Consider the following 17,523-nt stretch of genomic DNA (forward strand, 5'->3'; position numbering starts at 1 on the left):
GCCTTCTTAACCACCTCCTCCACCTGCGGGGCCGATTTTAGAGTCCTATGGACACGGACCCCAAGGTCCTTCTGATCCTCTACCGTACTAAGAGTCTTTCCCTTTATATTGTACTCCTTCATCCCATTTGTCCTACCAAAATGGACCACGACGCATTTATCTGGGTTGAAATCCATCTGCCACTTCTCCGCCCAGTCTTGCATCCTATCTATGTCCCTCTGTAACTTCTGACATCCCTCCAGACTATCCACAACCCCACCAACCTTCGTGTCGTCGGCAAACTTACCAACCCATCCCTCTGCTTCCTCGTCCAGGTCATTTATGAAAATGACAAACAGCAAGGGTCCCAGAACAGATCCCTGGGGCACACCACTGGTGACCGACCTCCATTTAGAAAAAGACCCATCTATACACACTCTCTGCCTCCTTTGGGCAAGCCAGTTCTGGATCCACCGGGCAGCAGCCCCTTGGATCCCATGCCCTCTCACTTTTTCTAGAAGCCCTCTCACTTTTTCTAGAACACTTTTTCTAGATCACTTTTTCTAACAGCTAGCTATCTCTGTTGTTCCAAGTCAAACACCATCCCACAGTCATACAACCTTCTTCAGACTTTGTACAGAAACAGGTATGCTCATGTAGTGCTGGGTTCTCAGCTTTTTAACACCTGCTGTGAACTGGTGCTTTGAATGTTGGATCAAATCTCTGAGGCTTCCCAGTCCTGGAATTTTCCAAAAAGCCTCTGGAGAGAGAGAGAGACAGAGAGACAGACACACTGCCTTCTCCCATCAGCTTTTAGCAGGAACTGAGAACTGAAACTAAAAACCGGACTTTTCTGTGGAAAAAACCCGTCCCGAGGCATATCACCTGACCTGTCAATCACCCCCAATCAAGGTCCACTCAGCAATCCCCAAAGGGCTATTAAACCACAGGACACAGCATTAGTCCAGATTAAAAATAAACATGGGGGTCTATTTTCCCCTTCCCCCCGCCACGGGAATCGTAGCGGGCGAGGGGCGGAACATCGAAAGGCCCATTGACCTCGGGCGGGATTTTCTGGTTTTGGGGTGAGAGTGGCCGGAAAATCCTGCCCATGATGTCATATATACTTCCTCAGTGACAGAACAGGACACCGGTTACAGACGTCATGGTGCCGACAAAATCCTGCAGAACATGATTAAAATACATTTCTTAAAGACACAGAATCAACACCTTGGTGTTCCAAAACATTTTTCTGAAATTGTTCACAATGTACATCCTCGCTGGTGCCATTAGAAACAATAGCACTGAGCTAAATGGCCAATAGGCTGTGTTTTCTTCTGATCTTGAAACCTGATACCGACATACTTATGTTGTTTGCTAGAACAAGCCTAAACATCATGCCAAATCTATAAAGGTTCATGAATAATAAGTGAACACTCGGCTGATTCTTCCTCTGGTTCCTAGAAAACCCAATTTGTGCAGTTTTACAGCTTACAAATTGCACACCCAACCCACGTGTGACTTGTGCCATTTCTGTCTTTTCAGACCAGAGTCCGTTGCAAGCTGCAGTGGAGTGTGTGAGGAATGACTACCCTTGACATCAAAGCACAATTTCACTGAGTGTGGGACTAAGGAGCCCGAGCAAAACTGAAGTCAATGGGAATCAGGGGAGAAACTCTCCTCTGGTTGGAGTCATATCTAGGACATAGGAAGATGGTTTTAGTTGTTGGAGATTAATTACCTAAGTCACAGGACATTAATGTAAGAGTTCCTCAGGGTAGTGTTCTAGGCCCAACCATCTTCAGCTGCTTCATCAGTGACATTCCTTCCAGCATAAGGTCAGAAGCGGATGTTCGCTGATGATTGCACAATGCTCTTGCAACTCCTCAAATACTGAAGCAGTCTGTATCCATATGCAGCAAGTTCCAGACAACTTTCAAACATTTTTATCTCTCAAGTGTCAGGCAATGAGCATCTCCAACAAGAAATAATCCAACCATCTCGCCTTGACATTCAACACCATCAATATCCTGAGGGTTACCATTGAAAGAAACTTATCTGTACCAGATAAATAAAAACGGCTTAGACACGGGAAATTCTACAGCAAGTAACTTACCTCCTGACTCCCGAAAGCCTACCCACTATCTGCAAGGTGTAAGTCTGCAGTGTGATGGAATTCTCTCCACTTTCCTGGATGAGTGCAGCTCCAACAATACTCAAGAAGGTCAACGCCATCCAGAACAAAGCAGCCCATTATATTGGCATGGCAACTACTACCCTATAAAACATTTTCTCTCTCCATCCGCAGTGTACAGTGGCAGCAGCATATATTTCATATATATATGATGCACAGCAGCAACTTGTCAACTCCCTTTGACAGCACCATCCAAACACATGACCTCTACCAGGTAAAAGGACAAGAGCAGCAAATGTATGGAACAATACCACCTGCAAGTTCCACTCCAATCCTCATACCATCCTGACTTGGAACTACAACACTGTTCCTTCAATATTGTTGGGTCAAAACTAGCATCTTCACTATCTTTTCAAGGGCAATTAGGGATGGGCAAAAAGTGGGAGGCACAGTGGTTAGCACTGCTGTCTCAGAGCGCCAGGGGCCCAAGTTCAATTCTGGCCTTGGGTGACTGTCTGCGTGGAGTTTGCAGGTTCTACCCGTGTCTGTGTGGGTTTCCTCCGGGTGTTCCGGTTTCCTCCCACACTCCAAAGATGTGCGGGTTAGGTGGATTGGCCATGCTAAATTGCCCCTTAGTGTCCCAAGATGTGTAGGTTCGATGGATTTGTCAGGGTAAATATGTGGGTTTATGGGGATAGGGCGGAGGAGAGGGCCGGGATAGAATGCTCTGTTGGAGAGTCGGTGCAGACACGATGGACAGAATGGCCTCCTTCTGCGCTGTAGGGGTTCTATGAAATGCTGGCCTAACCAGCAATGCCCACAGCTCAAGAAATAATGAATTGTAAAACAATTCTCAGATGAATGGAACACCTGTTATGCTGAAATCCATTAGCATTTGAAACTTAGCCAAGCATTGATAATGGCCACAGATATCCAAAAAATAGACTCCTCTCTGGGAAGGTAAGAACAAAATGTGCCCATTTCAAATTTCGATGCAGAGTATCTATTAATGAATATAAAGAATCAGGTGATTAATTTTTTTTGAAGTGGTAATTTATTTCATGTGTTCAAACCAGAAAGTAAGGTGGTTAGATATTTTCAAAGCCAGTTTTTTTAAATCAGCAGAGCCATTTAAATCATAATAAAAAAGGTAATGGGGGTGATCTTACCAAAAAAATTCTAAGTGCTAAACGAGTGTGAAAACGGGAGAGAATTGCACCCATTTTATCAGCAAGCTTTCAGACATGACCTTATGGCACTTAGTGCAAATGAAGAAGCAAAGTGTGATTCACGCCAGTAGAGGGAGCGGATGGAGCTGATTCACGCCCGAAAGCCAGCTGCTCACGCTAGAGGACCTTATCACACATGCGCCCACAGAACAGAGAGAACTGTCAGTCGCCCCCTTCTGGTCGCTGGCCTCCCCGGCCGATTGCCCCCCAAACCATCGGTCCGGTCAGTCACTGCCTCCCCAGCCCGGTAGATTGCTGCCCCAGCTGATTCCCAGTTACAGAGTGCACAGCTGCCCTGCCTGCTGCCCTTCGGCCCCGCCCCATTATAGCCCTTCCCACTCCCCTTAGACCCCACCCCATCATCCCCCACCCCATGGTGCCCAGTGGACAGTGTCATGGTGCCCAGTGGGCTCTGCCAGGCTGGCAGTGCCAGGGTGCCAGGCTGGCACTGCCCTAGGTGCACTTCCCCCTGCCCCCGACCACCCAGAGGGCCACAATGGCCTCTGGTCCTACTGGTGAGGCCACCCCGGCATATGTGATCCTCGCCGATGAGGACCTCCACTGGCGAGGCCGTTAAGACAAGTGAGCCCGGATGATTTCATTGCAGGCTGACTAATCATATTTAAATCAACTTATAAATATTAAAATCAGGCTGATCACGCTGGCAATCCAGGGCTGGTAAGATTGTGAGAGTCGAGAAACCAGGCGTGAACTCGGTTTTTCGCCTCTCTCACAATCTTACCAGCTCGCCATGCCCACCAATCAGTGTGACAAGTCGGTAAGATAGCCCCAAATAGCACAGACTTAATAGGCATTTTGTACCATTTTTCACTACGTAATGTTACTTTCTCCGTTGGAAAAGCACTGCAATGCATGTGAACAAATACACAAGGCTGGTCAATGCAAGAGATCCCCTATGATGAATCAATACATTAAAAACACGTCTTCATTACAACACAGCACTTTATAGTGAAATTTTTAGGTCTGAACATCCTTTACGTATATCTTCCAGAATGCACTGACACCTCAGCAGTTGTTCCATTTCCTTCATGAAATCTCAAATCTGGTGTGCCTTCAATGGGCCTCCAAAACCCCACACCCCCAAATGAAGATGATGTGCAGGAGGAAACCCAGTTTTCATCCTTCATTTAAAATTGGGAACCTGAACTCAGAGGATGAGAGTGCTTTCCACATTAGGCATTCCCAGTTTGACAGTAGGGCAAAGGAGAAATGGCACAATGTCAGAAGAGTAGAGGAAAATCAGATTTCCTCTCAAAAGAACGAAGACTGGCCATTCTTGCCCTCGAACATGACTCCGCACCAGACGAACGTTTGTCCCCAAGTTACTTATACAAAATCACTGAGGAGATGGCAATCTTGTTGTGACAGAATCTCCACGGTGCGTTCATTGGCAAAGGGCATCTCATCTATACATTATAGTGCGTCCAGAAATATGGTAATAGAGAACAATGAGACTGTTCATGTTCAAGACAACCAATTCTTAAATATGGCCATGCTATTGAAACTTTTCATCTTGCACTCATCAGGAAAAATGCAAGAATGTCAAATTTCAAATGATCACAACATTTTAGACTGTAGGAAAAAAAATGGGTGCTAATTGGTTAGCAAGCTAGCTTTGAGTGATCAATGCATTGCCATGGCAAAAGTAACAGGAAGCGATTGGCTTCTTATGCTTGCAGCTAATTCAAAAAGGGTGCAAGTCTTGAATATATTCCTCTTGTTTGCAGGGCATTTGTTTCCGAATATGAGTGTATGCAGCTTCTAGTAAACATAACTGAGCCACATTACGATCTTCATTTAATTTCAACTTTGATAATGAAGATCTATCTGCTATTTCCAACTTTGCTGTTTGCCTAACACGGTAAATGGCCCATAAACTGTTTAGATTTAGAATAGATTTATATTGTACCCGTAAGAGAATGCTTGTATTTCTTCATCACCTTTCTCTATTTCTAATCTTTTATTTTTCTTTGGTCATTTACCCAATGTTTACTAATTTACTCCCATTGGTTAAATAAACACGTTCCATATCAGCTATCAACATCTTGGGTTTTACCATCGACCAGAAACTAAACTGGCCCAGCCATTTAAATACTGTGGCTACAAGAGCAGGTCAGAGGCTGGGAATTCTGCAGCGAATAACTCACCTCTTGACTCCCCAAAGCTTGTCCACGATCCACAATGCATAAGTCAGACATGTGATGGAATACTCTCTACTTGCCTGGACGAGTGCAGCTAACAACAGTCCAGTGACTCACCTGATGAAGGAGCAGCGCTCCAAAAACTCGTGGTTCCAAATAAACCTGTTGGACTTTAACCTGGTGTTGTGAGACTTCTTACTGTGCCCACCCCAGTTCAACACCAGCATTTCCACATCATGAGTGCAGCTAAAACAACAACACTCAAGAAGCTCAACACCATCCAGGACAAAGCAGCCTGCTTTTTGGTACCCAATCCACCACGTTCAACATTCACTCCCCCCACCACCGATGCACAGTGGCTGCAGTGTGTACCATCTACAGATGCACTGCAGCAATTCAGCAAGGCTTCTTGTAACCCGCAAACTCCACCATCTAGAAGGACAAGGGCAGCAGATGCACAGGAATGCCACCAGCCGCAAGTTGCCCTCCATGTCATTCACCATCCTGAATATTCCCTCACTATTACTGGGTCTAAGTGCTGGATCACTCACCCTAACAGCACAGTGGATGCATCTACAGCACATGGACTGCAGTGGTTCAAGTGGCAGATCACCACCATCTTACCAAGGGCAATTAGGGATGGGCAATAAAAGCTCCACTCCCAGTGCTCTATGCCTGCTACCTCATGCCCCCATGCCAGGATATGTCCCCCACCCATCCTTGGCCCCATATGCACCTTATGCCAAACAATGCCACCCATTCACCACCCCCCATGGCTCCCAATGGCCATTATGTCCTTTGTGCCATGCTAGTCCGCCCCATTTATGAAAGGAAAATAATATTTGACAATTGTTGGCTTTTTTTGAGGATGTTACTTGTAGCATAAATAAAGGAGTATCAGTGGATTCTTGAAATCAGACAGCAGTTTGGCCTCAACTACATTCTGCGGTAGTGAATTCAACACATTCACTATCCTCCAGGTGAAGAAATTTCTCCTCACCTCAGTTCTAAAAGGTTGGTACCCCTTATCCTCAAACTATGACCCCTAGTTCTGGGCCCCCCCCACCACTGGGAACATTCTTTCTGAATCTACCCTGTCTAACCTTGTTATAATTTTATAAGTTTCTATGAGATCCCCTCTCGCTCTTAACTCCGGTGAATATAATCTTAAATGTTTTATCTTTCCTCATACGACAGACATGCCATCCCAGGAATCAGCCAGGTAAACATTTGCTGCACTCCCTCTATAGCAAGGACATCTCTTATATATGGGCCAAATGCAGGCAATTGGGAATAGCATAGTGGTAAAAACTGGGTGGCATGGACAAGTTGGGCCATGCTGTGAACCTCTATGACTCTATCCTTCCTGAGATAAGGACACAATCCTCTAGGTGTGACCTCACCAACACCTTATATAATTGCAGCAAAACATCCCTACTCCTATACCCAAGTCCTCTCGCTATGAAGGCCAACGTATCATTTGTCTTCTTTACTGCCTGCTCTACCTGAGCTACAACTGGGACAAAATCTCACACCACTGAGAAATAGCCCGCATTGACACCCGGCAGCCCCTGTGATTGCCTCTAACCTCTTCGCGGGTCAGCTGACCCGACCACACTCCTCACCCGCTGCTCCAGGAACGAAGACTCGGCCTTTGTGGGCACATTCTCCTGAGATGGGCGAGTCAAGTCAGGAATTTTCCCAACTTCCACTTCCCGTCTCGGGTGATGAAAACCCAGGTCAATGTGACTGGAATTCGGGCTTGGGTAGGTAGGGTAGGGCAGGGTCGGATGGGGTTTTGCTAAGCTTAACTTTAAATTGGCAGATGAAAAGTAGACAATAAATGAATGAGCTGCTCGTTTTACAGCAAGCCCCAGTGGAAAAGAAAATGAGGCAGTGTAAGATTGATGGTCAGTTCTCCATTGCTTGTGGTGGAGGCTTGGTTGCATTTTAGGGTGGTAGTGGTGGAGGGGGGCATGTGGCGATGGGAGCCTACTGCATTTTGATTGCTTGATAACAAGAGTATATGCATCAACATCAAGAAAAAAAGTATATGAAGAAAGGAAACCAAGAAAGGAAGACAGAAGGCGGTGAAAAGAAAAATGTTAGCGTGAAGGCAGATGAGCTATATTGCTACCATTTGGCTGAAAAGAATAAGCAACTAGAAAAGTGGGAAGAACAACGTTTTCTGAACATAAGAAATAGGAACAGTAGGAGGGTGGTGAAAAAGGTACATGGGACACTTGCCTTTATCAATCGAGGCATAGATTACAAAAGCAGGGAAGTCATGTTGGAGTTGCATAGAACTTTGGTGAGGCTACAGCTAGAGCACTGTGTGCCACATTATAGGAAGGATATGATTGCACTGGAGGGGATGCAGAGGAGATTCACCAGGATGCTGCCTGGGATGGAACATTTAAGTTATAAAGAGAGGCTGGGAAGGCTTGGGTTGTTTTTGTTGGAGCAGAGAAGGCTGAGAGGTGACCTGATCGAGGTTTACAAGATTATGAGGAACATGGACAGAGTGGATGAGTAGCAGCTGTTCCCCTTAGTTGAAGGGTCAGTCACGAGGGGGCATAGGTTCAAGGTGAGGGGCAGGAGGTTTAGGGGGGATGTGAGGAAAAACGTCTTTATCTAGACGGTGGTGACGGTCTGGAATGCGCTGCCTGGGAGGGTGGTAGAGGCGGGTTGCCTCACATTCTTTAAAAAGTATCTGGATGAGCACTTGGCACATCATAACATTCAGGGCTATGGGCTCAGTGCTGGCAGATGGGATTAGGTGGGATTTCAGGTGTTTTCATTGTGTCGGTGCAGACTCGATGGGCCGAAGGGCCTTTTCTGTGCAGTATGACTCAATGATTCTATGATTCTGGACCATTTAGCCTTTCGAGCCCAGTTTGCCATTTGATGAGATCATGGTTGATCTTCTACTTCAACACCAACACTTCAAGCAGCCTCGAAGGACCGAATGGCCAACTCCTGCTCTAGGATTCTACATTTTCCTGCACTGTTTCCTTATCCCTCGATGTTTTTAATATGTAGAAATTTTATTTGTTGGCCATAGATTTCAAAAGGACCAAATTAATTGAGGGGATAATTGATTTAATGAATTGGAATGGAAGATTAATTAGATGTCAGGCAGTGATTTCACTCAAGCTTTGTGGAATTCACTTTTGAGTCAACATTCATTTCACAAGAAAATGATGAAATCGATATCGATAAATCAGTCGGCTCATTGAATTAAATTAATTTTCCAGCACCTAATTTACTGAGAAGAATTTATGAGCCAAATTATTATTTCTTTTAATTATGTTATTTATCCAGCTACTAAGTTATCGAGAGGTTATTTATCTGAATAAGTAATCTGTGGTAAAATGTTTCACAATCATTAATTCAACACAGAAATCAATTCTTTTAGAAAGTAATTTACCTGGCACCAACGAGCAAGAGTTCTTGGAAAAAGTACTGCACCAAGCAAGTCAATCACAACTTGTAATGTTGTGACACGCTAGCATAGTCAAGAGATTTCAGGCTTCGTTAGGGATGTTAGGGATGTAATAGAGACAAGGTACAGGAATTGCAACTCTAGACTGCCCTGGTGCAGTGCTCCAGTCTCTACAACGTTAACTGGACAGGGTAACATGGTAGGGCATTGGGGAGAGTTACAGAACAAAGAGATCTAGGGGTACATGTTTATAGCTCCTTGAAAGTGGAGTCACAGGTGGACAGAGTGGTGGAGAAGGCATTCAGCATCCTTGGTTTCATTGGTCAGAACATTGAATACAGGAGTTGGGATGTCTTGTTGAAGTTGTACAAGACATTGGTAAGGCCACACTTGGAATACTGTGTACAGTTCTGGTCACCCTATTACAGAAAGGATATTATTAAATTAGAAAGAGTGCGGAAGAGATTTACTAGGATGCTACCGGGACTTGATGGTTTGAGTTATAAGGAGAGGCTGGATAGACTGGGACTTTTTTCTCTGCAGCGTAGAAGGCTGAGGGGTGATCTTATAGAGGTCTATAAAATAATGAGGGGCACAGATCAGCTAGATCATCAACATTTTTTCCCAAAGGTAGGGGAGTCTAAAATTGGAGGGCATAAGTTTAAGGTGAGAGGGGAGAGATACAAAAGTGTTCAGAGGGGCAATTTTTTCACGCAGAGGGTGGTGAGTGTCTGGAATAAGCTGCCAGGGGGAGTAGTAGAGGCGGGTATAATTTTGTCTTTTAAAAAGCGTTTAGACAGTTATATGGGTAAGATGGGTATAGAGGGATATGGGCCAAATGTGGGCAATTGGGATTAGCTTAGGGGTTTAAAAAAAAGATGGCATGGACAAGTTGGGCCAAAGGGCCTGTTTCCATGCTGTAAACCTCTATGACTCTATGACAGCTACTGGGTAATTCTCTCCGAGAGAGGACTTCATCCTGTGGGGTGATTACTCACTCTCGGTTCCCATTGGTCCCTCAAGTCTGGTGACCCACTCCTGCTGTACTGTCTTAAAGAGCCAGACACCAGACACAACACAATCTAAATTCAAGATTGTTGAGTTAAGAGCGTATGCACTCAAGCCCAAACATAATAAACAGCTGTAAGTCCTTGGGTAAAAGATTACTAATGGATACAACAAGGATCCTGAGCTCAGGAAATGTGCAGTAAATAGCAACAAATGCCTGAGCTACCATATCAAAAATTAATAAGTCATCTGTCAGTTGGGTTGTGCAAGAATGGACAAAATGTGGAAAACTGCACTAATGAGATTCAGGAATAGTTGTGTCAGGTGGCTGCAGAACTGCAGTGAATGTCACTCTTCAAGCAGCTGACAATATTCCCTCAGAGCTAAATAGTCGACAATCGAGGCTCTTTTTAGATAGAAGTTTCTATTAGAAGGGAAAGGTTTATTTTGTGTCCCAGCCTCAAACTGATAAAAGTCAGTCTCATCTTCTGACCTTTGTCCCAGAGAATCTCCTTTTCCCAAGCATACGAATCAGGAGAAGGAGTAGAGACCTGTTATCGAGGTCTCTGTCGCCTTTACAAGGCCCCAAGATTTTCAAGGATTTGTCATGTGATTGTGGAGCTAAGCTGGTCACAGGTTCATATGTTAATCTTATAAGGAGATGTGAAAAGACGTTCCTGTCTTACTGCATCTATTTCCAGTCATCATGCTGGAACCCCAAGAAACCCAGTAGGAGGCACTAATGGTGAAGGAACGGGGAACCCACTCACATTCAATTAATGCCCCAATAATGTGGGATAACATTCTTGCAATGCAGTGACCAGAACTATTCACAGTATTCTAGCTGTGGTTTAACTGTGTTTCATGCCTTGACTAATAAAGGGAAGTATCCCACACGTCTTTTTAACTATCTTATCTACCCGTTCTGCTACTGCAGAAATCTTCCTCTACACTTATCAATTATTGTGTATTCTCTTGACTTGCTTGCTGTATCCAAATACACTGGGCAGAATTTTACGCTGCCCCCAAGGTGGGTTCTGAGGCATGGGGGGTGGGTGTAAAATTGAATGGATGGGATTCTCCACAGGAACCAGCCCGCCCTAACCCGGATGCAAGTTCACGCTTGGGCGAGCAGGGCCTCAGGCGGGAAACCCACCTTTTCACTTGGTAAGGACATTGTCCCAACAGCCTCAGATTTTAGGCTGGCAGGAGCGGGTGTGGCAAGGGTGGAAAACTGAAAAAAAGGTTTCTGCATCTCGGGTGGGAAGGGTGGGTGGGGCATTCAATCTGATTTCTTCCTCACTATCAACCAGATGACCAAATTTTACATCCTGATGAAAAAAAAATGTCTAAATCAAGATTTGTGAGAAGGTGATAATATATGTTAGCATCACCCCATGGTGTTTTTTGCAACAAATTAAAAAGTTTCATTCTAAATAAAAAGTACACATTCATATTGCATCCGAAATAGTGTTTGCTGCAGTGCAAAATTATTATCACGCAATCAAGATAAGGATTTGAATGGGGTCTGCGATGAGATTCCTATCGGAACCTAGCTTGGCCGATAACTCCCCCATGTGGCTACGTCATCCTTGGGAGGAGAGGTAACTGTACTGTCGCCCTGGCAACTTACCCCACATAGCCAGTTGCACTTCAGTTTATATCTAATATATTAAAAGAATTAAAAACAAGAAAATATTTTCTCTTTATCCCCCCCATGCCCATTCCCGTCGGTGGATTCTTTTCTCAAATGCAATTTTTGAATGATTTTCAGATTTTGATCTATCTCCAAATTACAGACAACCATTTCTAATTAGTGAGTTTTTTTTTCTTTCCTTGACCTACCATATTGCAGGAATTAAAAAGGATTGTCTCCAGTAACTGCTAACACATCGATGTAACATGTAATATTTAAACTCCTGAATAGTGAATTCAATATTGTGAAAAGCGGATTACTGCTTCTAAATCTTTAACAATAGGATTAAATGAAGCTGTTCATGAAACAATTGAATAATATCCACACCATTTTAGTGGATGTGATTGACAAAGATTTGACACATCAAGTAATTGACAAATTAAAATTAATTTTATAATAGTACAATTAAAAAGCAATTTGTAGGAATGATTCCTTTACTATTTCTGAAGATGCATTATATAAAACATTTATCTAAGCCAAAGTAAAGTTTTTTTGTAGTGCTTTAAATTTGAAAATCATTTGAATAGATTTTATACTTGTAGCTGTTTTTCCCTCTAAGAAGTATCGGTGCCACAGCAATTACACTAATCATAACAAATGTTTGGAGAAATCATCTGAAATAACTGCTCTGTGTGGGAGTTGGGAGTCCAACAACGTGCCTTCGTACAGGAACTCAAGCAATGACAGGCTATTGCCTTCATGGGAAGGCGGGGTTTGTAGGAAGTGACAGGACCATAAATATGAGGGTCCACTGTGGCGAAAGTGGGAAATCAGGCAGCTCAGTCAGAGAGAACCTTAAACAAGATTGCTGCATTGTGTTACCGCTGAACAAGGCTTCTCATCTCCCTATTACTCCTGCGGCAGGCAAAAGAAGTTTACACAAGACGTTCTTCCACGAGGTTAGGTCTGCACATACAAACCTCTGCTGAGCAGAAAGACTTGTGTATTGTGTGTGTACTATAGGACAGCATGAATACCCGGGTGACTGGCTTGCTACTCTCAATTCTGACTCTGAGGCTTCAGGAGGTTGTGAATGGATGTACCTGCCTCCCAGTTCACCCACAAATAGTATTTTGTAACTCTGATATAGGTAAGTCAAATGCTCCAACTAATTACATATTGAGGCTGATTTTTGTGTTTTTAATTACATATTTGAAGACTTTCAGACTTGGAAAAAAAATAATCCGTTTACTTCAGGAAAGCAGGGAGTGTACTAAATATTGGCGGGAGGAGTCGTATCAAATTGAAATGTCACTTTCTGAAGCTTAATTATGAATAGGAAATACAATCTTTTTAGTACACGGCTTAAAGCAAAGGATTTAAATGCCATTTTTAAAAGTATACTAAAGTAGCGGTTTTCATTCTGTCATTGGAAATCTGCCAAACACTTCTAAATGTAAAAAAAATTAAAAACAGCATTTGCATTTCTTTGGAAAGGACAATTCTCTCTCCGCATACTGATTAGTTGTCCTTAATATTCAGATAGAAAGATCTATGTGCAAATTAAAAATCCCCTGATCTTTGGTTTAGATAATACAGCCTGTGGTTGGTATTTCATAAAGCAACTCTCTAATCCCCTTTGTAAACTTTAGTGCACAAGGCCGTTTGAATAGTGACTGATCTGATGATAGCAACAACCGCTTGCCAATTTAGGGGCTTCCCATTCAGAGGCAGGAACCGTTAACCTAGATTTTTTTTTCCCATTTGGCTAGATGTTGTTGCACTAAATTAAAGGCCATCGAACCATCTCAGATGAAAATCAAATCATAACTGCCACAAAAAGCAGAAACATTCAGTGGGATGAAGAAAGCAATATTTAATAACACGTCTGATCATCTCGGTGGGGTGAACTGAGTTCACAATGAATAGAGAGAATTCGGTCAGTGTTTAATTCTGAGAGACCACCACAACTTTTGCTTTTGCTTCCTCTGTTCTTTACGGTTACAAGCAGGAGAATTGATTAAACCTGGGCCAAGCACCTTTTACTGTCCTTTTTCTTTGAAGTGATTAGTAGTGTGGCACTCAGGGACAGCTTGACAATGTAGCTTTTGTTCCATGAGCCTGTCCCTTCAATAGATTTCAGCCAGCGCGCAGCATGCCAAACTAGACTAAAGCTGCACATGAACTGACAGCTGAAAGATTCTTTGGCACTTTGACGTGTGATATTTAGTATTTGTCTTAAACTGCAGTGCCACAACACAGATACAAAACTCAGACTGCAAAACTGAGTTTGTATAACGATTCTCAGACAGGTTTCCGCCACTCAAACGAATCAATAGAAATACACACTTGTATTCCATTTTTTTTTCACTTGATAAAGTACCGGTAATGTTAAATTACAACATTCTTTACTGTAACTGAGTCTGAGTCTGTTTTGAGACAGCCTCAGGGTTCTGTTTTAATGCACTATCTTTTCAGTTTGCTTCACAAAGCTATCCTCTGAACACAATTCGACATAATGGAATTTTTTTGGGCTCCTCTTTGGGAACCTTAGCAAAGGAATGGAAATAGTCCCAAAATCTTGCAAGAGAGAGAAAAGATTCCTCCAAAGCCCAGGATAAGATTGATAAACACAGCACCACTTTCAGACTTAAGAAAACGCAAAAAATAATCTGTAATGTTTTATGCTAAAGATTGCACACCAACTTTGGGAGCCGAGGTTTTTGTTTAACTCCTTGCACATTTTTCCTTTACACCAGCAACACTGAATGCTTTACTCAGTGCCCTTTTATCGAGTGCAAATAATTAGATTCTCAGGGCAAAAGTTTGTTTCCCTCTAATCCAAAAGTCTGCATTCAAGAATTCAACAAAGTCACCCTGTGCAAATGAAGAAACAGGGGTTATGTGCGATGTTGCTGGTTTTGCATCAGACCACCCCTCGCCTGAATACAGAAAAGCCCTACTGCTGCTGGTCATCAAAAGACGCTGACTTCTTCTTACATATCAAAGATGTTCATGTGTGTGGTTAAGGTGCTTAATCCTCCTGTAGACATTCTTAAGGGTGAAAAAGGACAGAATTCAAACTGTCAGTCTTACATTTGCTCACGCAGCAAGCATTTAGTTGTGCTGTTGAATGTTTGCTTTGAAAGTCAGTTCTTTAATTACTGTGCCATCAGACATTGAGCACCACAATCATTAGAAAATCTTTGATGTGTTCGCTAGGAATTAGGGCAAACATTATGTAGAAGTGTGAAATTTAGGTAACAGCTAAGACAAAATGTGCAACCACTTTCACTAAAGCTCTACTTTACTAGCAGTGGGCCACACTAGCAACTGTAAATAATTTTGTATCTTCATGAATATTTGAACAAAAATGTCATGGGACTTAACTCTTACAAGATAATGCCCTATGGTATCAGCCTTTTGATCAGTTTAAATTCACCGTTATAGAATTTTAAAACTATTCAACAAACATAATTTGTACCATTATTAAAGTGGAAATTGGACATTGCCTGCCAATAATCACAACACGGTTAAATGCTGAAATGAGGAAGTTGCTGTCTGCGATGTGCGGGTTAGGTTGACTGGACATGCTAAATTGACCCTAATTTTGGGGGGATTAGTAGGGTAAATATGTGGGGTTAAGGAGATAGGGTGGGATTGTTGTCGGTGCAGGCTCGATGGGCCGAATCGCCTCCTTCTGTACTGCAGGGATTCTATGATGATGATGCTGTGCTTCTGTACAAGCTAAACAATAAATGTATTCTAATCTCTGACTTACCAGTCAAGTACATTGAACAATGTCAAGGTGTACTTACATGATGTATAATACAATGTTGACCATTAACGCATGGTATGTCTTAATTATTGTCAACTTCTCAATGACTGAAAATTCACTTTTACAAGCCTGGAATCTCATTCCTTTAGACTTTAGCGATAATTGGAGATTTAAAATAGATTTTTTTCACCTCTTTCTGCAACTTAATCCCATATTTTTCCCTCTCTTAATTTCACTTTCTATACCTGACGACATTAAATTTCCTATTCTGACTGATTCTTCTCTGTCAGCAAAGTTTGGGTGTGGGGTGGGGGAGGGCGGGGAGGGATGTACTGAAATTTTCCAAGGCTGAGGAGGGTAGATTCAAGTGCACGCAGAGAGTTGAATTCCTAAAACTGGGATCGGAAATCTCTGGGATTCACAGGGATAGGATTGAAGGTGAGCAGTGATTTCCCACTTGGAAATGTCAGGTAAGTAATTAAATATGCAGATGTGTCATTAAACACTGGTTTTACCTTCAATTCCATTTTTGACAGCCTGTTTCCCAACTTCTTAGCAAAAGCAGCAGAGGCAAATGAAGAGCAGGGACAGCTTCTTCACTGAAGCTGACAGGGTTCAAAGGTTTTGCTCAGTGAAAATGAAGCTCTGCATCTATGGCAGGGAGAGAGGCTGCTGCTAAAGCATTTCTCCCAGACAGGGCTATCGCTGTTTGACAAGTGATTGCCGCCATCTTGGAAAGCACTTAATCTGTTTAGCACTTCACTCACCCTCAGCTGAATTCCCCTCATGCCAGCCTTCACCATGGCATGGGAGCAACTTACTCAGCTCCAGCTCCCACCTCTGATGGAGGGATAAGAGAAGCAACACCATCGCCAACCGCACCAGTTGCCTTCTCCTCTGCCCCAGGAGGGCAGAAGTGACCAGTGCCAATCTAGGCTCAAAGGAAACTAAACTCCCAAAACCAGGTACCCCAGGCACAGAGGACCAGCTCTCTGGACATGTGTGAACACCTGTGCATCAAAAGGCTCAGGCACTCATGGCAAGTCACTGCTGACATCTGGAGCCCCGTGTGACAAGACCTCTTTAAAGTGGAGCACAATCAGAGAACAGAGAACATTACAGCGCAGTACAGGCCCTTCGGCCCTCGTTGTTGCGCCGACCAGTGAAACCAATCTAAAGCCCATCTAACCTACACTATTCCAATATCATCCATATGCTTATCCAATAACCATTTGAATGCTCTTAATGTTGACGAGTCCACTACCGCTGCAGGCAGGGCATTCCACGCCCTTCCTACTCCCTGAGTAAAGAACCTACCTCTAACATCTGTCCTATATCTCTCACCCCTCAATTTAAAGCTATGTCCCCTCGTGTTAGCCATCACCATCCGAGGAAAAAGGCTCTCATTATCCACCCTATCTAATCCTCTGATCATCTTGTAAGCCTCTATTAAGTCACCTCTTGACCTTCTTCTCTCTAATGAAAACAATCTCTGGAAAATCTTTCCTTCACACATTTTTGAGAGTCACTCCCTGTAGATTCCTGGATTTTTCATATCCCAGCATCTGATTCTGCTGCCGAACGGAAGCGGGTGCATTCACAAATTGTTTTTGATCATAACACTAAAGATGGTGGGTAATCAAGGTCACCAGCAGCACCTGATGGTTTCAGATCTGATTTGCAGGATTCAAGTCAAATAAATAATGTTGCGCTAATATTGGATTAGTGCTACAGTTGAAGCATTTTACAGAAGGTACATTTTGATGCAATCCACAAAGGGCAGCCCCTGAAGAGGAAACTCCTCTCCCCACCTCCTGTCCTTTAAGCATTTAAGTTTAAAATCTGCCCACGCCATATAATATTATCAGCATCAGCTGGCTTGATAACAAGCCTAATTGACCCTTAATTGTTTATTTAAATGTGGCGATTGGGCATCTTGTTTCAAATCCTGCTCCCTTTCCCCCACTGGAGGCAATGGTGTAGTGGTATTGTCACTGGACTAGTAAGATCTGTGGACCTGGATTCAACCACGGCAGATGGTGAAATTTGAATTCTATAAAAATCTGGATTTAAAAGTCTAATGATGACTATGAAACCATTGTCAATTGTTGTAAAAACCCATCCGGTTCACTAATGTCCCTCAGGGAAGGAA

The 17,523-nt window shown here is 43.2% G+C and overlaps 2 protein-coding genes across 3 annotated transcripts in view; one reads left to right on the forward strand and one right to left on the reverse strand.

The window, feature by feature from the left end:
• syn2b (synapsin IIb) overlaps positions 1 to 17,523 on the reverse strand; it is a 427,582-nt gene that overhangs the window by 142,901 nt on the left and 267,158 nt on the right. The gene's annotated exons all lie outside the window — the stretch shown is intronic.
• Positions 12,438 to 17,523, forward strand: part of LOC144484958 (metalloproteinase inhibitor 3-like) — a 29,155-nt gene continuing 24,069 nt past the window's right edge. The window contains exon 1 of the mRNA XM_078203296.1: positions 12,438 to 12,743. Coding sequence (XP_078059422.1) covers positions 12,623 to 12,743 — 121 coding nt within the window. The 5' untranslated portion in view covers positions 12,438 to 12,622. The remainder of the gene's footprint in view (positions 12,744 to 17,523) is intronic.

Source organism: Mustelus asterias, chromosome 3, assembly GCF_964213995.1.
Source record: "Mustelus asterias chromosome 3, sMusAst1.hap1.1, whole genome shotgun sequence".
In the NCBI taxonomy this organism is placed as follows: Eukaryota; Metazoa; Chordata; class Chondrichthyes; order Carcharhiniformes; family Triakidae; genus Mustelus; species Mustelus asterias.